This window comes from Neomonachus schauinslandi, chromosome 9 (genome assembly GCF_002201575.2).
Source record: "Neomonachus schauinslandi chromosome 9, ASM220157v2, whole genome shotgun sequence".
NCBI classification, from domain to species: Eukaryota; Metazoa; Chordata; class Mammalia; order Carnivora; family Phocidae; genus Neomonachus; species Neomonachus schauinslandi.
In genome coordinates this window covers 45,679,345-45,703,745 of record NC_058411.1, presented here as the reverse complement: position 1 = coordinate 45,703,745, position 24,401 = coordinate 45,679,345, and the positions used below count along the sequence as shown (strand labels likewise).

Genomic DNA, 24,401 nt, shown 5'->3' with positions numbered 1-24,401 from the left:
GGGGCTGTCCTAAGCATGATAGGGTGTTTAGCAGCATTCCTGGCCTCTACCAACTAGATGCCTGTAACAACCCTAGTCATGACAAGCAAAAATGTCTCTTGACATTGCCAGATGTCCCCTGGGGGGCAAAACTGCTCCCTCGTTTAAAAACACTGGTTTTAACATCATGTCTACAACAAAACAAATACAATTTCCAGCTGTGTGATACCATTGTGGAACTGACTGTGATTAAACTAGAGTTGCATTTTTATTCTAATTCATGGCTAGACCTAAGTTAAATTAAGTATACCAGTTTTTGTCTAGAGCTGAGCTATCCACTACAGCAGTCACGAGCCATATGTGGCTACTCTGGAGTGAAATGTACAGTAAGGGTAAAATATGCACTGGATTTTGAAGACTTGATAGGAAAAAAGGATGTAAAATATCTCATAATTTTTATGTTAACTGAGCTATTTTGGTATACTTACTGGGTGAAAGATTAAAATTAATTTCACCTGCTCATTTTCATTTTTTTAAAATGTGCTACTAGAAAATTCTAAGTTACATATATGACTCACATTATATTTCCATTGGACAAAACTAGTCTAGAAACTTGAAATGATTTAGTATTATCTTTTAATAAATTCTTCAGTCTATCAAATAAACTAAAAAGACTTTGTAAAGCTCTCCACAGCCCTATGAAACCAGCTCGTTAACTCTTTAGAGCATCATAACTCTTTATTATCATGCTTAAATGATTTTTCTCCTTCTTTAAACAAATTACTTCTATTCCAATGCTTTATTCTCAGTGTTTCAATTGGTTCTTTTCTGAATGCTGATTTATCTTCATGTTTTTTATCATTCTCCTGTGCATCCGTTTCTTTTGCACACTCAGGATCTTTCCTTGTGGGACGATGAGATGCTGCAGCATCCATCATACTTAGAAAATCATAAGCAGGAAGAGGAGGTTTCCATTCCTGAGCAGGTAAAATTGCTGCAAGGAAGATACAACCAAAGGTTAATAATGAACAGCTATAAAATCATCATATAAATACTAGAAAATATTATATTTTGAAAAATATATTTGTAGGAGTAAAGGCTTTATCAGTTTTATCTAAATGAAACTAGATTTTTTTTATTGTCATTGTCTAAGAAACTTGATACATTTGTCATTACTAGCCATTTTCACTTTTTTATATATTTGCAAGCTATTCTAAATAAAGGTTAGTATTTTTTTAAAACATTTGTTTTTTTAAAAAGGTTTTATTTGAGAGAGAGAGACTGAGAGAGAGCACAAGTGGGGTGAGGGGTAGAGGGAGAAGTAGACTCCCTGCTGAGCAGGGAGCCTGACATGGGGCTCAATCCCCGGACTCTGGGATCATGACCTGAGCCAAAGGCAGACACTTAATGACTGAGCCACCCAAGTGCCCCTAAACATTAGTATTAATAGAGGGAAAAAAAGGTCCCAAATCTCCCGACTAGTTAACCCTTGTTGAGGTTTTTAAAAAAATAGCAATATGGTAATGAGATTACATACAGATAGAAGTTAAAATGAAAAAGCCTCCTGCTTTCCACCCTACCCAACTTTATCCCAAAGAACTGGAACTTTTTTTTTTAATTCCAGTATAGTTAACATAGTGTTATATTAGTTGCAATATAGTGATTCATCAATTCTATACATTACTCAGTGCTCATCAGGATAAGTGCACTCTTAATCCCCTTCACTTATTTCACCCATTCCCCCACGCACCTCCCCTGTGGTAACCATCAGTTTGTTCTCTACAGTTAAGAGTCTGATTTTTGGTTTGTCTTTTTTCTTTGTTCATTTTGTTTCTTAAATTCCACATATAAGTGAAATCATATGGGTATTTGTCTTTCTGACTGACTTATTTCCCTTAGCATTATTACTCTCTAGATCCATCCATGTTGTTGCAAATGACAAGATTTCATTCTTTTGTATGGCTGAGTAATATTCCTGTGTGTGTGTGTGTGTGTGTGTGTGTACACACAGATCTTCTTTATTCACTTATCAATGGACAGTCTGCTTCCATAATTTGGCAAGTGTAAATACTGCAATAAAGATAGGAGTGCATATATCTTTTTGAATTAGATACTGTCTTCATATTCCTTGGGTAAATACTCAGTAGTGGTATTACTGGATCATATGGTAATTCTGTTTTCAATTTTTTTTAAGATTTTATTTATTTATTTGACAGAGAGACACACAGTGAAAAAGGGAACACAAGCAGGGGGAGTGGGAGAGGGAAAAGCAGGCTTCCCGCAGAGCAGGGAGCCCAATGCGGGGCTCCATCCCAGGACCCCTGGGACTATGACCTGAGCCAAAAGCAGACGTTTAATGACTGAGCCACCCAGGTGGCCCTGTTTTTAATTTTTTTGAGGAACCTCCATGCTGTTTTCCACAGGGGCTGCACCAGCTTGCAGTCCCATCAACAATGCACAAGGGGTCCTTATTCTCCGCATCCTTGTCAACACTTGCTATTTCATGTATTTTTTATTTTAGCCAATCTGACAGGTATGAGGTAATATCTCATTGTGGTTTTGATTTGCATTTCCCTGACAATGAGTGACATTGAGCATCTTTTCACATGTCTTGTTGACCATCTGGATGTCTTTTTTGGAGAAATATCTATTCATGTATTCTGTCCCTTTTTAATTGGACTACTTATTTTGGGGGTGTTAAGTTGTGTAAGTTCTTTATATATTTTGGATACTAACCCTTTATTAGATATGTCATTTGCAAATATCTTATCCCATTCAGTAGGCTGTCTTTTCGTTTTGTTGATTGTTTCCTTTGCCATGCAGAAGTCCTTTATTTTGCTGGGCTCCAATAGTTTAATTTAATTTAATTAATAATTTAATTTTGCTTTTGTTTCCCTTGCCTCAGGAGACATATTAGAAAAATGCTGCTATGGCCAATGCCAAAGAAATTACTGCCTGTGCTCTCTTCTAGGATTTTTATGGTTCAGATCTCACATTTATGTCCTTAATAATGTTAACGACTCACCTTAAAAATGGATTAATCCATTTTAAGGTGTGAGAAAGCGGTCCAGTTTCATTTGTTTGTTATGTAGCTGTCCAGTTTGCCAACACCATCTTTTTCCCATTGCATATTCTCACCTTCTTTGTCAAAGATTAATTGACCATATAATCATGGGTTTATTTCTGGGCTCTCTATTCTCCATTGATCTACATGTCTATTTTTGTGCCAGTACCATACTGTTGTGATTACCACAGCTTTGTAGTATATCTTGAAATCTGGGATTGTTCTCCTTGTTTTGTTCTTCTTGCACAAGATTGCTTTGGCTATTCAGGTTCTTTTCTGGTTCCATACAAATTTTACAATTGCTTGATCTACTCCTATGAAAAATTCTGTTGGTACTGTGATAGGGATTACATTAAAATCTGTAGATTGCTTTGGGTAGTATGGACATTTTAACAATATTAATTCTTCCAACCCATGAGCATTTCCATTTGTTTATGTTGTCTTTGTTTCATCAATGTTTTATAGTTTTCACAGTACAGGTCTTTTACCTGCTTGGTTAAGTTTTTTCCTAGATATTTTATTATTTTGGGTGCAACTTTAAATGGAACTGTTTTCTCAATTTCTCTTTCTGCTATTTCATTGTTTTTTGGGTTTTTTAATTATGTTATGTTAATCACCATACATTACATCATTAGTTTTTGATGTGGTGTTCTATGATTCATTGTTTGCATATAACACCCAGTGCTCCATTGTTAGTGTATGGAAATGCAACAGATACCTGTTTATTGACTTTGTACCCTGCGACCTTATGGAATTCATCATCAGTTCTAGTAGTTTTTTGGTGGAGTCTATAGTATCGGGTCATCTACAAATAGTAACAGTTTTACTTCTTCCTTACCAATTTGGATGCCTTTTATTTCTTTTTGTTGTCTGATTGCTGTGGCTAGGGCTTCCAGTACTAAGTTTAATAGAAGTGGTAAGAGTGGACATTCTTATTACTGACCTTAGGGTAAAAGCTGTTTTTCACCATTGAGTATGATGTTAGCTGTGGGTTTTTCATATACGGCCTTTATTATGTTGAAGTATGTTCCCTCTAAGCTTACTTTGTTGTTTTTATCATCAATGGATGTTGTACTTTGTCAAATGCTTTGTCTGCATCTATTTAAATGATCATATGGTTTTTTATCCTTTCTTTTGTTGATTTGATGTATCACAATGATGATTTATGAATAACGAACCACCCTTGCATCCCAGGAATAAATCCCACTTGATAATGGTGAATGATTTTTTAAATGTATTGTTAGATTCAGTTTGCTAATATTTTGTTGAGGATTTTTGCATCTATGTTCATCAGAAATATTAGCCTGTGATTCTTTTTTTATAGGGTCTTTATCTGGCCTCATGGAATGAATTTGAAAGCTTTTCTTCCTCTCTTTTCTTTAATAGTTTGAGAACAAGGTATTAAATCTTCCTTAAATGTTTGGTAGAATTCACCTGTGTAGCCATTTGGACTTTTCTTTGTTGGGAGTCTTTTGATTACTGATTCAATTTCATTGCTGGCTCAAAGTTTCTATTTCTTTCTGATTCAGTTTTGGGAGGTTACATGTTTCTAGGAATTTAACCATTTCTTCTAGGTTGTCCAATTTGTTGACATAGAATTTTTCATAACATTCTCTTATAATCCTTCATATTTCTGTGCTGTCAGTTGTTATTTCTATCACTTCTGATTTTGAGTTCCCTCTCTCTCTCTTTTTCATGATCTGGCTAAAGGTCTATCAATTTTGTTGACCTTTTCCAAGAACCAGCTCCTAGTTTCACTGATCTATTGTTTTTTTAGTTTCTATTTCCTTTATATCTGCTCTGATCTTTATTATTTCCTTCCTTCTACTGGTTTGGGGTTTTGTTTGTTCTTTTCCTACCGCCTTTAGGTGTAAGGTGAGGTTATTTGAGATTTTTCTTGCTTCTTGAGGTAGGCCTGTATTGCTATAAACTTCCCTTTTAGAACAACTTTTGCTGCACCCCAAAGATTTTGCACCATTATGTTTTCATTTTCCTCATCTCTATTTCTTATTTCCTCTTTGATTTCTTTGTTGACCCATTCATTGTTTAGTAGAATGTTACTTAACCTCCATGTAGTTGTGTTGTTTCCATATTTTTTCTTGTAACTAATTTCTAGTTTTATAGAGTTGTGCTCAGAAGAAATGCATGGTATGACTTCAATCTTTTTTAATTTGTTGAGACTTGTTTTGGGGGTCTAATATGTGATCTATTCTGGAGAATGTTCCATGTGCACTTGAAAAGAATGTGAATTCTGCTGTTTTAAAAGGATAGACTGTTCTGAATATATCTGTTAGATCCAACTGGGCCAATGTGTCATTCAAAGCCACTGTTTCCTTGTTGATTTTTCTATTTGGATGATCTATCCATTGATGTGACTGGGGTGTTAAATTCCCCTATTATTATATTACTATCATTTACTTCCTTTATGTTTGTTACTAGATGCTATTATGTATTTGGGTGCTCCCATGTTGGTGCATAAATATTTACAATTGTTCTATCTCTTTGGTTAAAAGCTTATTTTGTCTGATATACATATTGCTACCCTGGCTTTCTTTTCACTTCAATTTGCATGATAAATGCTTTTCTATTGGTTCACTTTCAAATTGCATGTGTCTTTACGTTTGAAATGAGTCTCTTATATGCAGCATACAGATGGGTCTTGTTTTTTATCCATTCCCTCACCCTATGTCTTTTGAATGGAGCGTTTAGTCCATTTATATTCAAAGCAATTATTGATAGGTATGTTATTTATTGCCATTTGGTTAATTTGTTTTATGGTTGTTTTTGTGGTTCCTCTTTGTTCTTTCCTCTCTTGCTTTATTCTCTCATGGTTTACTGGCTTTCTTTGATGATATATTGGATTCCTTTTGCTTTATTTTTTCCATATCTATTACTGATTTTTGATCTGTTGTTACCATTTGGTTTATATATAACATCTTATGCATATAGTAGTCTATATTAAGCTAATGGTCACTTAAGTTTGAACACATTCTTTACTCCTCTTCCCCCACATTTTAGGTATATGGCATCATACTTTATATCCTTTTATTTTGTGAATCCCTTGACTGACTTTTTAAATTTAATTAATTTTATTATGTGAGTCACCACACAATACATCATTAGTTTTTGATGTAGTGATCCATGATTCATTGTTTTCGTATAACACCCAGTGCTCCATTCAATACATGCCCTCTTTAATACCCATCACCAGGCTAACACATCCCCCCACCTCCCTCCCCTCTAGAATCCTCAGTATGTTTCTCAGAGTCCATAGTATCTCATGGTTCATCTCTCCCTCCGATTTCCCTCCCTTCATTTTTCCCTTCCTTCTCCTAATGTCCTCCATGCTATTCCTTATGTTCTACAAATAAGTGAAACCATATGATAATTGACTTTCTCTGCTTGACTTATTTCACTTAGCATAATCTCTTCCAGTCCCATCCATGTTGATGTAAAAGTTGGGTATTCATCCTTTCTGATGGCTGAGTAATACTCCATTGTACACATGGACCACATCTTCTTTATTCATTCATCTATTGAAGGGCATCTCAGCTCTTTCCACAGTTTGGCTATTGCGGACATTGCTGCTATGAACATTGGGGTGCATATGGCTCTTCTTTTCACTACATCTGTGTCTTTGGGGTAAATACCCAGTAGTGCAATTGCTGGGTCATAGGGTAGCTCTATTTTTAATTTTTTGAGGCACCTCCACCCTGTTTTCCAAAGTGGCTGTACTAACCTGCATTCCCACCAACAGTGGAAGAGGGTTCCCCTTTCTCCACAACCTCTCCAACATTTGTTGTTTCTTGCCTTGTCAATTTTTGCCATCCTAACTGGTGTAAGGTGGTATCTCAATGTGGTTTTGATTTGAATTTCCCTGATGGCTAATGATGATGAACATTTTTTCATGTGTCTGTTAGCCATTTGTATGTCTTCGTTGGAGAAGTGTCTGTTCATGTCTTCTGCCCATTTTTTGACCTGATTATTTGTTTTTGGGGTGTTGAGTTTAAGAAGTTCTTTATAGATCTTGGATACCAGCCCTTTATCTATAGTGTCATTTGCAAATATCTTCTCCCATTCTGTGGCTTGCCTCTTTGTTTTGTTGACTGTTTCCTTTGCAGAAGCTTTTTATATTGATGAAGAAGCTTTTTATCTTGACGAAGTCCCAAAAGTTCATTTTGCTTTTGTTTCACTAGCCTTTGGAGATGTATCTTGAAAGAAGTTGCTGTGGCCCATGTCAAAGAGGTTACTGCCTATGTTCTCCTCTAGGATTTTGATGGATTCCTGTCTCACATTGAGGTCTTTCATCCATTTGGAGTTTATCTTTGTGTATGGGGTTAGAGAACGGTCTAGTTTCATTCTTCTGCATGTGGCTATCCAATTTTCCCAGCACCATTTATTGAAGAGACTGTCTTTTCCATTGCATATTTTTTCCTGCTTTGTCAAAGATTATTTGACACTAGAGTTGAGGGTCCATATCTGGGTTCTCTATTCTGTTCCATTGGTCTATATATCTGTTTTTGTGCCAGTACCATGCTGTCTTGGTGATTGCTGCTTTGTAATATAGCTTGAAATCCAGCAACGTGATGCCCCCAGCTTTTTCTTTTTCAACATTTCCTTGGCGATTTGGGGTCTTTTCTGATTCCATACAAATTTTAGGATTGTTTGTTCCAGCACTTTGAAAAATGTCATTGGATCTTTGATCGGGATGGTGATGAAGGTATAGATTGCTCTGGGTAGCACAGACATTTTAAGAATGTTCATTCTTCTGATCCATGAGCATAGAATGTTTTTCCAACTTTTTGTGTCTTCTTCAATTTCCTTCATGAGTGTTGTGTAATTCCTAGAGTATAGATCCTTTACCTCTTTGGTTAGGTTTATTCTGAGGTATCTTATGGGTTTTGGTGCTATTGTAATGGAACCGTTTCTCTAATTTCTCTTTCTACAGTTGCATTGTTAGTGTATAAGAAAGCAACGGATTTCTGTGCATTGACTTTGTATCCTGCCACATTACTGAATTGCTGTTATGAGTTCTAGTAATTTGGGGGTGGAGTCATTTGGATTTTCCACATAAAGTATCATGTCATCTGCGAAGAGAGAGAGTTTGACTTCTTTGCCAATCTGAATACCTTTTATTTCTTTTTGTTGTCTGATTGCTTTTGCTAGGACATCTAGTACTATGTTGAACAATAGTGGCGAGAGTGGGCATCCTTGTCGTGTTCCTGATTTTAAGGGAAAGGCTCTCAGCTTTTCCCCATTGAGGATGATATTCGCTGTGGGTTTTTCATAGATGGATTTTATGAACTTGAGGAATGTTCCCTCTGTCCTTAAACTCTGAAGAGTTTTAATCAGGAAAGGATGCTGGATTTTGTCAAATGCTGTTTCTGCATCAATTGAGAGAACCATATGGTTCTTCTCTCTCCTCTTATTAATGTGTTCTATCACATTGATTGATTTGCAAATGTTGAACCACCCTTGCATCCTGGGGGTAAATCCCACTTGGTCCTGGTGGATGACCCTTTTAATGTATTGTTAGATCCTATTGGCTAGGATTTTGTTGAGGATTTTGGAATGCATATTCATCAGGGATATCGGTCTGAAATTCTCCTTTTTGATGGGGTCTTTGGCTGGTTTGGGGATTAAGGTAATGCTGGCCTCATAGAATGAGTCTGGAAGCTTTCCTTCTGTTTCTATTTTTTGAAACAGCTTCAGGAGAATAGGTATTATTTCTTCTTTGAATGTTTGGTAGAATTCCCCAGGGAATCCATCAGGCCCTGGACTCTTGTTTTTTGGGAGGTTTTTGATCACTGCTTCAATCTTGTTACTGGTTATTGTCCTATTCACGTTGTCAATTTCTTCCTGTTTCAGTCTTGGCAGTTTATAGGTTTCCAGGAAGGCATCCATTTCTTCCAGGTTGCTCAATTTTTTGGCATATAGTTGTTGATAATAATTTTTTTTTGTAGTTTTTTTTTCCTTTTAAAAATTTTTAAAATTTTATTATGTTATGTTAGTCACCATACAATACATCATTAGTTTTTGATGTGGTGATCCACGATCCATTGTTTTCGTATTAATACCCAGTGCTCCATGCAGTATGTGCCCTCCTTAATACACATCACCGGGCTAACCCATCCCCCCCATCCCTCTCCCCTCTAAAACCCTGTTTGTTTCTAAGAGTCTATAGTCTCTCATGGTTCATCTCTCCCTCCAATTTCCCCACTTCATTTTTCCCTTCCTTCTCCTAATGTCCTCCATGCTATTCCTTATGTTCTACAAATAAATGAAACCATATAATTGACTTTCTCTGCTTGACTTATTTCACTTAGGATAATCTCCTCCAGTCCCATCCATGTTGATGTAAAAATTGGGTATTCATCCTTTCTGATGGCTGAGTAATATTCCATTGTAGTTGTGGATAATAATTTCTAATAATTGTTTCTATTTCCTTGGTGTTAGTCGTGATCTCTCCCCTTTCATCATAATTTTATTAATTTGGGTCCTTTCTCTTTTCTTTTGGATAAGTCTGGCCAGTGGTTTATCAATCTCATTAATTCTTTCAAAGAACAAGTTTCTAGTTTCATTGATCTATCTACTGTGTTTCTGGTTTCTAAATCATTGATCTCTGCTCTAATCTCAATTATTTCTCTTCTAATGCGTGGCTTAGGCATCGTTTGTTGCTTTTTCTCTATCTCTTTAAGGTGTAAAATTAGTTGGTGAATTCGGGATTTTTCTATTTTTTTGAGTGAGGCTTGGATGGCCATGTATTTTCCCATTAGGACTGCCTTTGCAGTTCCCATAGGTTTTGGACCGATGTGTTTTTGTTCTCATTGGTTTCCAGGAATTGTTTAAGTTCTTCTTGATTTCCTGGTTGACCCAAACATTCTTGAGCAGAGTGGTCTTTTAGCTTCCAAGTATTTGAATTTCTGCCAAATTTTTTCTTGTGATTGAGTTCCAGTTTTAAAGCATTATGGTTTAACAATATGCAGGAAATAATATCAGTCTTTTGGTATCGATTGAGACCTAATTTGTGACCCAGTATGTGGTCTATTCTGGAGAAAGTTCCATGTACACTCGACAAGAATGAGTATTCTGTTGTTTTAGGGTGGAATGTTCTGTATATATCTATGAGGTCCATCTGGTCCAATGGGTCATTCGAAGCTCTTGTTTCTTTGTTGATTTTCTGCTTAGATGATCTGTCTATTGCTGAGAGTGGAGTGTTGAGGTCTCCTACAATTAACGTATTGTTATCAATATGACTCTTTATTTTGGTTAACAGTTGGCTTATGTAGATGGCTGCTCCCATGTTGGGGGCATAGGTATTTACAATTGTTAGATCTTCTTGTTGGATAGACCCTTTAAGAATGATATAGTGTCCTTCTGTGTCTCTAACTACAGTCTTTAGTTTAAAATCTAATTTTTCTGATACAAGAATTGCTACCCCAGCTTTTTTTTGAGGTCCGTTGGCATGGAAGATGGAACTCCATCCCTTCACTTTCAGTCTGGATGTATCTTTAGGTTCAAAATGTGTCTCTTGTAGACAGCATATGGGTGGATCCTGTCTTTTTATCCAGTCTGCAACCCTGTGCCATTTTATGGTAGCATTTATGCCGTTCATGTTGAGAGTGATTGTTGAAATATATGAATTTATTGTCATCATGTTGCCTGTGATGACCTTGTTTTTATAGATTCTCTGTAAATTTCTGTTCTAAATCACTCTTGGGGTCTTTCTCCTTTTATAGAATCCCCCCCTTAATATTTCGTGCAGGGCTGGCTTAGTGGTCACATATTCTTTCAGTTTCTGCTGGCCTTGGAAGCTCTGCATCTCTCCATCCATTCTAAATGACAGCCTTGCCAGATAAAGTATTCTTGGCTGCATGTTCTTCTCATTTAGTACCCTGGCCAGTCCTTTCTGTCTTCCAGGTGTCTGTGGATAGGTCTGACGTTATTCTGATGTTCCTCCCTCTGTACGTAAGGAATCTCTTCCCCCTAACTGCCCTTAAGATGGTTTCCTTGGTTCTAAGATTTGCGAGTTTTATTATTACATGCTGGGGTGTTGGCCTGTTTTCCTTGATCTTGGGAGGGGTCCTCTCTGCCTATAGGACACGAATGTTTGTTTCATTCCCCAGATTAGAGAAGTTCTCAGCTACGATTTGCTGAAATATATCTTCTAGTCCTCTCTCTCTCTCCACCCCCTCAGGGATCCCAATAATTCTGACATTGGAACGTTTCATGGTGTCACTTATTTCTCTGATTCTATTTTCATGGATTCTGAGTTGTTTTTCCCTGGCCACCTCTTTTTCCTTCTTGTCTATTAACTGGTCTTCCAGATCACTAATTCATTCTTCTGCCTCGCTTACCCTAGCTGTTAGATTATCTAGATTAGATTGGATCTCATTGATAGCATTTTTAAGTTCTGCCAATTCAGCTTTCATTTCTGCCCTTAGAGACTCTATGTTGCCATTAATCAATTTCTCCATTCTAGCTACTGTCTTCACAATTGCTACCCTGAATTCCATCTCCGACATCTTGGTTATATCTGAATTCATTTGTAAATCTGTGGCAGAGGTCACAGTGTCTGAGTCTTTCCTATTTTGGGGGTTCCTCCTAATCATTCTGGTTGAGGGGTGGTTGAGGGAATGTATAGAGTCCAAATTATTGACCACAACCCAAGCAAGATGCACCTGTTTTCTAGGGACCTTAGGGTTGCTGTTCTCTTGTTCTCCCAGCCTGTCTTCTGGGGGAGGGGTCTGCTGCACTGCTATTCAGGCAACCCTGTTTGGGCAGAGTTGCCCTTCCCCCTGTGGTGGGGGATGGGCTCAGTGAAAACCGGTTTTTGGGGGCTTTTGTTCTCTGGCGGCTTTCCCTGGTGGCTTTCTGCGTCCCTTCCTAGAGTCAGAGCAGGAGAGATCATTTCCAACCTTCTGCCTCAGAGCAAAGAGATTGCAGTCTGTTCTTTAGTGAGCTCTCCAGGCCACACACATCTCCATTTCTGTCTGTGCTGCTATAAACTGCAGCGTCCTGGATTGTGCACCCCTCAGCAATGCTCCCAGTCCTCGCCTCCATGTTGGGGCCCTTTGTGCTTCTGAAACTGCCAGCCACCCCCAGTTCGCACACGTGGCCCCACCATTCCGGGTTTCTGTCTGGGGGGCTGCCCTAAATTCCTTTCTCCATCGCCACAAGTCTGCGAATCTGTGCCCTATCCCCAGCGCGGGAGGCTATCGCTCACCAGCGGTGTAGGATCCCCATGGCTCAGCTCCCTCCCCCCTTATGTTTATCCTCTGATATCTGCGTGTGGAATCACGGTCCCCCACTTAGTACCTTGAAACCAACCACCTGCGATATTCTGTTTGTAGAGATCCAGAGCTATCTTCTTACATCTCAGGCTGATTTCAGAGTGGTCTGTTCAGAGTGGTCTGGTAGATACCCAACTCAATTCCGGGGACCAGTTGGAATAGGGTCCCCTATTCCTCTGCCATCTTTTCCCCACCCCTCCACTGATTTTACAGATATACTTAATTTTACTGCTTTTGTGCTTCCCACTCTTCTTACTCCTGTTTATGGTCTTTCCTTTCCATTCAAAGAGTCCCCTTTAGGTCATGAATTCTTTTAACTTTTGTCTGGGAAACTCTCTCTCCTTCTATTCTAAATGATAGCCTTGCCAGATATTCTTGGCTGCCGATTTTTTTCTTTCAGCACTTTGCAGGCTACAAGGGAGTGGCATGATATATTCAAAGTTCCTGCTGAAAAATCTGTTGATAGCCTTACAGGGTTTCCCTCTTGCTGCTTTGAAAATTCTCTTATTACTACTTTTTGCCATTTTCATTACTATGTGTCTTAGTGTGTACGTCTTTGGGTTGATTTTGTTGGGGGCTCTTGTGCCCCCTGGATCTAGATTTCTGTTTCCTTCCCCAGATTCAGGAATTTTTCAACTATTATTTCTTCAAATAGATTTTCTGCCCTTTCTCTCCCCCTTCTCTTTCTGGGGTCCCTATAATGCAAACGTTATTATACTTGATGGTGTCTGAGTTCCCTAAGTCTATTTTCATTTTTTATTATTTTTTTCTCTCTCCTGTTTAGCTTAATTGCTTTCCATTACTCTGTCCTCCAAGTTGCCAATCCATTCTTCTGTTTTCTCTATAGTCTACTATTTATTCCATCTAGTGTATTTTTAATTTCAGTTATTGAGTTCTTCATCTCTGACTGGTTCTTTTCTATGTTTTACATCTCTGTTAAAAGTCTTACTGAGGTCCTCCACTCTTCTCAAGTCCAGCAAGTATCTTTATGACCATTACTTTAAATTCTCTCTCAGGCATATGACATTTCCATTTTGTTTAGCTCTCCTGCTGTGATTTTGTCCTATTCCTTCATTTGGGACGTATTCCTCTGACTCCTCATTTTGTTGAACTGTTTCAATGTGTTAGTAAAGTCAGCTATGTCTCCTGCTCTTGAAAATAGTGGCTTTATGAAAAAGAGGTCTTGTAGTGCTCTGCACTCCAATGTCCATTGTTCATCAGAACCTGGCGCTTCACAGATGTCTCCTATGTGTGTTGCTTGTGTCCTACTATTGTTGTTGAGCTGCTTTCGCCTCAGTGCAGTCATCTGCAATGGCTCTTTGCCAGTGGTGGACAGGTATTAATCCCTGTGTTGTTAGTGGGACATTCTGGGGCCACAATGGGCTTGAGTAGGACCAGGTATTTGCCAGAGATACAGTAGCATGGGGCACTTCCCTGTGTTGTCCCCTGAGAAGCTTCTGTTCTGGCAGGGTCTGCAGTCAGATTGGATGTCTGCCCCTATCCCACTGCTGGGGCTGAAGTTGGACTGGTGTGTGGCTGTCTTCCCCTCTCTCCAGTTTATCTATACTGGATATATAATTTCCTCATGTAGACTCAATTATATGAAATCCTAGTACGTGTACATTAGGAGGGTATTAAGTTTAGGCTACATCTATACTTGATGTTTTAAATCACTATTGCTGGATTAGCAGATTCAAAAGTGACCAGGAAAGGGGCGCCTGGGTGGCTCAGTCATTGAGCGTCTACCTTCAGCTCATGTCATGATCCCAGGGTCCTGGGATCGAGTCCTGCATCTGGCTACTTGCTCAGCAGGGAGCCTGCTTCTCCCTCTCCCACTCCCCTGCTTGTGTTCCCTCTCTCACTGTGTCTCTCTGTCAAATAAATAAATAAAATCTTTAAAAAAAGTAACCAGGAAATAAAATATTTTCTTAAATATAAGGAATAGTAAGAGTAAGAATAACTGTTTATAGTTTGCAACATGCAGATAAAGTATCTTTTTTTTAAAGATTTTATTTATTTATTTGAGAGAATGAGTGAGAGATAGAACGTGCATGAATGGTGGGGAGAGGCAGAAGGAGAGGGAGAAACAGACTCCACACTGAGCAGTGACCCTGAGATCATGACCTGAGTTTCTGAAGGCAGATGCCTAACCGACTATGCCACCCAGGCACCCCAACATTAAAGTATCTTTAAGGAAAGTCCAACTTAAAGTGTAACAAATACTTAGCATATTTATTTTTTAAGGTAAGCACTGCAGCCTAGTGGTCTGACATGATGGCAAAATGTCTGAAAGCAGGCATCTCAGTTCTGCTAATTATTTGCTAAGAAAACTATGCAAAGGTCCTGGATGTTTTCAATTGCAAATAAAACTGTATTGTCATCATATATGAATAATAAATGCTTTATTATCAAATTAGTATTGATAGTAATAACAGCTAACATTTATTGAACCTTTACTTTGTACCAGGCATTATTCTTTTAATCTTTACAACCCCATGCAGTAAGTATAATTTTTATCCCAATTTTATAAATGAGAAAATCAAGACCGAGAACGGTCTGAGAACTTGAAAGTTAAATGGAAATCTCGAATAACAACAGCCAATGGTTACAATTTCACATAAATTAAGATGTGCAGCAAGCATGGTAAAGCAGATACACATGGCACCAAATCACAGATTCAGGCTTTTCTGGGAGTAGCTACAACACCCCACAGTCCAATCTGTCTCTCAAAGTGTGGTAAGACCAGGTCCTGTTGGCACAGAAGACAGGACCCAATACATAAAAGTACTGCTCAGTTTGCTTCTTTCCTGCTGCAGAGGCTGCAGGGATAATTTAAGAATAGGAACACTGATACAAAGAAATAATGGAAACCCCTCAAAGAGTTAACAAAGGCATTAACAAAATTACAATGGAAGATACTCTAATCTCTCAGGAAACTAAAAAATAGTAATAATAATAATTCTGGTTCTTTCCTCTTGGTAATGATTTGAGTTGAGGAATCAAAGCCCTACAAATACTCCTTGTAGAAAAGATCTCTGTAAGACTGATGATAATACTTTAGATTTCACACCTTACAAAGTATCTTTACATACATAATTTTACTTGATTTTTAAAATAAGTATGTGAGGGGCGCCTGGGTGGCTTAGTTGGTTAAGCATCTGCCTTCGGCTCAGGTCATGATCTCAGGGTCCTGGGATTAAACCCCATGTCTGGCTCCCTACTCAGCAGGGAGTCTGCTTCTCCCTCTCCCTCTGCCCCTCCCCTTGCTTGTGCTCATTCTGTCTCTCAGATAAATAAATTTTAAAAAGCTTTAAAAAAATTAAAATAAGTATATGATATAGAGTAGGAACTATTAATCTCACTTTACAGTTGCAGAGGAAGAAACAAAGACTTGCCTAGAGCCACACCATTAAATAATCAAGGGGGTTGGATTATGAGCTCAGGTTTTTGTATCTTTGAACATCACCACCTTTTTTATTATTTTTATTTTTTTAATTGAAGTACTGTTGACAACACAATATTAGCTTCAGGTATACAACAGAATGATTTGACATTCATATATATATGAAATGATTGCCGTATGTCTAGTTACTGTCACCAAACAAAAATGGCATATTAACTATATTCCCTAAGATGTACTTTTCATCCCCATGACTTATAACTGAAGTTTGTACCTCTTAATTCCCTTCCCCTATTTTGTCCACCCATCCTCCACTCCCCTCCCCTCTGAAAACCACTAGTTCCTGTGTCTGTTTCTGTTTTGTCCATTTGTTTTGTTTTTTAGATTCCATGTATACATAATATCATACAGTATTTGTGTTCCTCTGTCTTATTTCACTTAGCATAATACTCTACGTCCACCTATGCTGTGACTAATGGCAAGATTTCATTCTTTTTTATGGCTGAGGAATATCCCATTGTTTAGTATAAATATCACACCTTCTTTTTCCATTCATCTATCAATGGACACTTGTGTTGTGTCCATGTCTTTGCTCTTGTAAATAATGCTACAGTAAACATAGGGGTGCATAGATCTTTTCAAATTAGTGTTCTCAATTTCTTTGTGTAAATACTCAGAAGTGGAATTACTAAGTCACACGGTATTTCTACTTTTAATTTCTTGAGGAACCTCCATACACTTTTCCACAGTAGCTGTACCAATTTACATTCCCACCAACAGTCCATAAGGGTTCTCTTTTCTCCACATGCTTGCCAACACTTACTATTTCTTGTCTTTTTGATATTAGCCATTCTGACTAGTATGAGGTGATATCTCATTGTGGTTTTGATTTGTATTTCCCTGATGATGAGTGATGCTGAACATCTTTTCATGCGTCTCTTGGCCACCTGTATGTCTTCTTAGGAAGATCCTCTGCCCATTTTTAAACAGGATTATTGGTTTTCTTGGTGTTGAGGTATATGTGTTCTTTATACATTTTAGATATTAGCCCCTTATTGGATATATCATTTGCAAATATCTTCTCCCATTAAGTAGGTTGTCTTTTCATTTTGTTGATGGTTTCCTTTGCTGTGCAAAAGCTTTTTAGGTTGATACAGTACCAACTCTGTTTTTGCTTTTGTTTCCCTTGCCTCAGGACCATCCAGAAAAATATTGCTAAGGCTGATGTCCAAGAGTTTACTGCCTATGTTTTCCTTTAAGATTAAGTTTTATGATTTCAGTTCTTATATTTAGGTATTTAGTCTATTTTTAATTTATTTTTGTGTATGGTATAAGAAAGTGATCCAGTTTCATTCTTTTCCATGTAGATGTCCAGTTTTCCCAACACCATTTATTAAAGAAACTGTCTTTTCCCATTGTATATTATGGCCTCATTTGCTATAGATTAACCTTTTAAGTGTGGGTTTATTGCTAGGCTCTCTTCAGTTCCATTGATCCACGTGTCTATTTTTGTACCAGTACCATTCTGTTTTTGATTAATATAGCTTTGTAATACTGTTTGAAAACTAGGATTGTGATACCTCCAGCTTTGTTCTTCTTTCTCAAGATTGCTTTGGAAGTCTTTTGTTGTTTCATACAAATTTTAGTTCTGTGAAGATATCCTTGGTATTCTAATAAGGACTGCACTGAATCTGTAGATTGCTTTGTAGTATGGACATATAAACAATATTAATTCTTCCAATCCATGAGTATGGTATATTAATTCTTCTTTAAATGTTTGGTAGAATTCACCTGTGAAGCCTTCTGGTCTAGGACTTTTTTTGTTGGAAGTTTTTGATTATTGATTCAATATTGGTATGAGTAACTGTTTTTTTCAGACTTTCTGTTTCTTCCTGATTCAGTCTTGGAAGTTTGTAAGTTTCTAGGAATGTATCCATTTCTTCTAGGTTGTACAATTTTGTAGCATATAATTTTTCATGGTAGTTTCTTACAGTCCTTGGTACTTCTGTGGTGTTGGTTATAACTTCTCTTTCATCTCTGAGTATATTTGAGTCCTTTTTCCTGCTTGAGTCTGGATAAAGGTCTATCAATTTGTTTATCTTTTTAAAGAACCAAATCTTAGTTTCATTGATTTTTTTTTTAGTCTCTAATCATTTCTTTCCATTCTAATCTTTATTAGTTCCTTCCTTCTATAACTTTGGGCTTTGTTCTTTTTCTAGCTCTTTTAGGTATAAGGTTAGATTGTTTGAGATTTTTCTTGTTTCTTGAAGGAGGCCTCTATTGCTATAGACTGCCCTCTTAGAAGTGTTTTTGCTGCCTCCCGAAGATTTTGAACTGATGTGTGTCCATTTTCATTTGTCTGCAGGTATTTTTTTATTTCCTCTTTGATTTCTTTGTTGACCCATTGGTTAATGACATGCTGTTTAACCTCTATGTGTTTGTGGGGTTTTTCTCCAGCTTTTTTTTTTCTTCTGATTAATTTCTAGTTCCATACCATTGTAGTGGGGGAAAAAAATGCATATGATTTCAAACTTTTTGAATTTATTGAGACTTGTTTTGTGGCCTAACCTCTGATCTATCCCGGAGAATATTCCATGTGTACTTGCAAAGAATGTGTATTCTGCTGTTTTAGGATGAAATGTTCTCTATATATCTGTTAAGTCCATCTGACCTAATATGTCATTCAAAGCCACTGTTTTCTCTATTGATTTTCAGTCTGGGTGTTCTCTATCCATTGATGTATTGGGGTGTTAAAGTCCCCTACCAGTATTGAATTACTGTCAATTTCTCCCTTTATGTCTGTTTTTTTTTTTTTAAGATTTTATTTATTTGAGAAAGTGAGAGAATACGAGCAGAGGGGGAAGGGCAGAGGCAGAGGGAGAAGCAGAGCACCCCCTCCCTCTCCTCCCCCCGTGCTGAGCAGGGAGCCTGATATGGGGCTCAATCCCAGGACTCTGGGATCAGGACCTGAGCTGAAGGCAGATGCTTAACCAACTGAGCCACCCAGGCACCCCTCCCTTTATGTCTGTTAATATTTGCTTTATATAATTAGGTGCTCCTATATTGGGTGCCTAGATATTTACAACTGTTGTATCTTCTTGTTGGATTGATCCCTTTATTATTGTTACGCCCTTCACTATCTCTTGTTAGTCTTTGTTTTAATGTTTATATTGCCTGATATAAGTATTATTACCCCAGCTTTCTTTTCATTTCCATTTGCATGAAATATCTTTTCTCATCCTTTCACTTTTAGTCTGTATGTATCTTTAAGTCTGAAGTGAGTCTCTTGTAGGAAGCATATAGATGGGTCTTGTTATTTCATCTTTTGATTGGCGCATTTAGCCTACTTATACTTAAAATAATTATTAATAAGGGGTGCCTGGCTGGCTCAGTCAGTACAGCATGCGACTCATGATCTTGGGGTTGTGAGTTCAAGCCCCATGTTGGGTGTGGAAATTACTTAAAATCTTTAGGGATGCCTGGGTGGCTCAGTTGGCTAAGCTTCTGCCTTTGGCTCAGGTCATGATCCCAGGGTTCTGGGATCAAGTCCCATATCAGGCTCCTTGCTCAGAGGGGAGCCTGCTTCTCCCTCTACCTGCTGCTCCCTCTGCTTGTGTGCTCTCTTTCTCTCTGACCAATAAATAAAATCTTAAAAAAAAATAAAATCTTTATAAATAAAGCAATTATTGATAAGTGTATATTTATTGCCATTTTATTAATGGTTTCTTTTTAAAGATATTATTTATTTAGTTGATAGAGACACAGTGGGAGAGGGAGAAGCAGGCTTCCCGCTGAGCAGGGAGCCCGATGTGGGGCTCGATCAGGGCCTGAGCCGAAGGCAGACGCTTAACAACTGAGCCACCCAGACGCACCCCTTATTAATGGTTTTCTGGCTGTTTCTGTAGTCCTTCTATGTTCCTTCTCTTGTCCTCTTCCCTTGTGATTTGATGACTTTCTTTAGTGTTATGTTTGGATTCCTTTCTCTTTATTTTTTGAGTATCTATTACAGATTTTTGGTTTGTGGTTATCACGACTATGTATATAGCAGTCCATTTTAAGTTGATGGTCACTTAAGTTTGAAAACATTCTAAAAGCACTACATTTTTACTATTTCCCCCACACCCCAGTTTTCTGTCTTTGGTGTCATATTTTACATCTTTTTGTGTATCAATTAATTAATTTAGAGATGGCTGATTTTACTACTTTTGTCTTTTAATCTTCATACTAGTTATAAGTGACTGATCCACTATCTTTATGTTTGCTTTTAACGGTGAGATTTTTTTCTTTCATAATCTTCTTCTGGTCATGGCCTTTTCTTTTCCACTTAAATAATTCCCTTTAACATTTCTTGTAAGGCTGGCTTACTGGTGATGAGCTCCTTTAACTTTTGTTTGTCTGGGAAACTCTTTCTCTCTCCTTCAATTGTCACACCATAACTACAAAATGATTACACCTCATTCAAGCCTATAAAATAGCAATGCAGGGGCGCCTGGGTGGCTCAGTCGTTAAGCGTCTGCCTTCGGCTCAGGTCATGATCCTGGAGTCCTGGGATCGAGCCCCGCATCGGGCTCCCTGCTCAGCGGGAAGCCTGCTTCTCCCTCACTCACTCCCCCTGCTTGTGTTCCCTCTCTGACTGTGTCTCTCTCTATCAAATAAATAAAATCTTTAAAAAAAAAAAAATAGCAATGCAGATAGAGAAGTGAACACAGAGTGTCTCAAGAGCTCAAAACCTACAACTTAAAGGACCCCATACCATGTGACCAGAATGAGTGAGTCAGAGATGAGTGGTAACAACACAGAAAGACCTCCTTCCAGATTACGTCTTAAACAATATAGTTAATTTATTTTTCACATTTCCTAGGAAAATATTAAAATTAAGACCTAATAATGCCATCAGCATTATCTGGATGCCAACAGCATCCAGAATCATCTTGGAAATAAAGAACAAAGTTGGAGGATCAAATTTCCCAATTTAAAGCCAACTATAAAGCTGTAGCATTCAAGACAGTGTGGTACTGGCGTAAGGACAGACCAAAAAAAAAAAAAAAAAAAACATGTACAGGAATGTTCATAGCAGCACTATTTATAATAGCCAAAATGTGGAGGCAACCCAAATATCCAACTGGTGGATAAACAAATGTGGTATAACCATACAATGAAATATTATTCATCCATAAAAAGAAATGAACTATTGATTCATGTTTAACATCAATGATCCTTGAAAACTTAGATACTAAGTGAAAAAGCCAGATCCAAAGGCCACATATGATTCCATTTATATAAATTGTCTAGAATAGGTAAATCTACCAAGACATAAAGTATATTGTCAGGGAGTGGAGGGAAGGAGAAGAGAGAGTGACTGCTAATGGGTAGGGGGTTTCTTTTTGGGGTGATGAAATGTTCTGGAATTCAACAGTGGTAATGGTTGCATGACCTTGTGAATACACTAAACACTACTGAATTGTACACTTTAAAAGGATGAATTTTATGGTATGTGAATTATATTTCAATATAAAAATATCATCCATGGGCAAGTTAAACATCGTTAAAACTGCCTAACTTAACAGAAATGAAGCAGACCACCTGGGAAGAACAGGTGTGCTGCAATGATTGACACTTAAATTAGGTATCTGATTAAATATAATGATAGATTCACACTATGCAAGCTGGCTGAGAGACAATATAACACTGAATTGGAGTTTGTACACAAGAACTGTGTGTGTGTATATATACACATACATATTTATATACACACACCCCCTATTTCAGGACTCTGTCATGGAACAATGTCAAAATATAGTTCATCTGGTATCCAATAACAAAATCCTTGGTTAGTATCTCAGGAGATTTTTCATTACATCAAATTTCACACTATTTCCTCAATATACTAATGATCTAGTTTATTACTTCTTATTTGAATTATAGCAACAGGCCTGTTACCACAATTGTACATAAATTCACATATGTTTTAGAAAAGTAGAGACTATGACATATCATAAGCCAGCATCATAAATTGACCAAGATCTATTTTGTTATGGTTCAAAATTCTGGCTCTGGAGTAAAAGAGATGCAGGTTGGAATCCAAGCTTCCTTATTTACTGGTTATTTAACTTTGAACTAGTTACCTAACTCTTCTACAGGTAACAATACTTCCTATGACTCTTAGGAGAATTAAATGAGTTAACACATGTGAATCACTTAGCATTGTGCTAGACACCTATTCAGCATTCAATAAATGTTATTACTGTCATTAAATTTAATAAAATGTAATGGTACTTATTTTCTCGGGGGTAATAAATACCACAGAGAAGATTGTTCCATGGACAATGCTATAACATATTAATATTTAAGATATAAACATTACAATTCAACTCATTCTAGCATGTATTAGCTATAATTCAAGTTTAAAAATCTATGAAAACACATAACTGCGTGTATTAAAACAGGAAACTTACTGATGTGACTCTCAAGTCCTGCTTCCAGTTTCTTCAGCCACAATAAAAGGTTTTGTTCAGTGATAGCCTGGTCTGAAGGAAATGCAAATACTTGGCCACCTGAATGCAGATTGACCATAACAAGAAGAGGAAGGGGAGGCAGAGCATCAAAATATGCCTCCAAGATTCCTCTTCCCACAGGAGTATTCTTTCTGCAAAAGGGAGCAACTGAACACGTTAATATTTCTCTCTATAACAAAATTATGAAAATAAAAGGTTGTGGAACATTAAACTTTAAATATAGTATCATGTCATTAAGTTTATTTTATAAAAAGAGATCTTAAAAACCAAGAGGTCTATAACTATGTTATTAGTAATCAGATTCTTAATGAGTTTCTTTTAATGTGGGCACTGTGTTTCTCTTAGGGCAAAAAAAAAAAAGGCAGTCAATGACTATTTTCATGAAAACCAGTTATAGTTCAAAGATCTGTCAATTTGGGTTTGATATAATCAACAGGTTCCTTCCAAAGCTGAGCCAAGTATCTGATCACATGTCAACTTAAAAATTAAATGGTTACAAAATATAAAATATTTATAATAAATACTTCTCCAAATAAAGTTGTTTTTCCTCAGGAACAAAGAGAAGGGGTTAATTTCAAATTCAAAACATTTTTTAAAAGTTTTGGTCATACACAGAAACCATAACTTTTAAGATACCTAGGTTTCCTAAAACAGCACATTCCACACTGTGGAAAATACTGTTTTACTCTGAGATACCTACAAAGCTCTGGGAAAATTTTGTCTTAAGCAGTATGTTGTACTGTTGGTGAACTCTTCATGGGAAAAAAAAAATGTACATTGCCTCATTCTTGTAATTTTTCAAATGAATTAAAAATGTCTTTTCATTTGATGAATTTGAACAATAGATAGTGTGTATTTATGTGAACTCTGTTCACAGACATTAAATGTAACACAAGCCATACATCTAGAAAACCTAACAGAAAATATTGTTGGTGAATGCACTGAAAATTATCTGTAACATTTCAGGCTGCATTTTAAAAATATAAAAGTACAGAAAAAGGAACTGAAGAAAAATGCCAAAATATCACAATGTTTATTTTTCTGTATTTGCTTCAATGGACATCAATTACTTTTAAAATAAAAAAAATTACTACTACTTAAAATTTGTATGACACCAAAAGGAAAAGTAACATAAATAAAAATAAATAAGTGGACTACATCAAATTAAAAAGCTTCTGCATAGCAAAGGAAACCATCAACTAAATGAAAAGGCAACTTTTGGAATGAGAGAAAATATTTGCAAATCATCTATCTGATAAGGGGTTTATATCCAAAATAACTAAAGAACACACATAACAGCAAAGAACACAATCCAATTTAAAAATTGGCAGAGGAACTGAATAGACATTTTTACAAAGACGACACATATGGCCAACAGACATAAGAAAAGATGTTCCACATCACTAGGGAAATTAGAGAATGCAAAACAAAACCACAATGAGATACCACCTCAACCCTGTTAAAATGACTAGTATCAAAAAGACAAAAGATAACAAATGTAAAGAAAAGGGACCCTTGTACACTGTTAGTGAGAATGTAAATTGGTACAACCACTATGGAAAACAGCAAGGTGGTTCCTCAAAAAACTGAAATAGAACTACCATCTGATCCAGCAGTCCTACTTCTGGGTATTTATCCAAAAGAGATGAAAACAAGACAGTGAAGAGATATATGCACTCCCGTGTTTATTGCAGCATTATTTGCAATAGCCAAATACGGAAACAACCTAAGATGTGGTACATATACAATGGAATATTATTCAGTCATGAGAAAGAAGAAAATCCTGCTCTTTGCTACAACATGGATGGACTCTGAGGGCATTACGCCAAGTGAAATAAGCCAGACGACGAAAGACAAATACTACATGGTATCACTTATGTGAAAAATCAAAAAGTCAAACTCACAGAACCAGAGTAGAAAAGTGGTTGCCCGGGACTCAGTGTTGGGGGAAATAGGAAGAGATTGGGAAAAGGAAAGAAACTTTCAGCTGTAAGATGAATAAATAAGGTCTGAGGATCTAACGTATAACATGGTGACTGTAGTTGTGAACACTATATAATTGAAATTTGCTAAGAGAGTAGAACTTAAATGTTCTTACTCCCTCCCTATATATATATATATATATATATATATATATATATATATATATA

At 37.0% G+C, this 24,401-nt stretch overlaps 1 protein-coding gene across 1 annotated transcript in view; it reads right to left on the bottom strand.

The window, feature by feature from the left end:
* Positions 1-690: 690 nt before the first annotated feature.
* The window catches only part of TXNDC16 (thioredoxin domain containing 16), a 120,573-nt gene continuing 96,862 nt past the window's right edge, over positions 691-24,401 (bottom strand). The window contains exons 18-19 of the mRNA XM_021701456.1: positions 22,192-22,382; positions 691-973 (exon numbers count right to left, since the gene is read on the bottom strand). Of these exons, the coding sequence (XP_021557131.1) occupies positions 708-973; positions 22,192-22,382 (457 nt within the window). The 3' untranslated portion in view covers positions 691-707. The remainder of the gene's footprint in view (positions 974-22,191; positions 22,383-24,401) is intronic.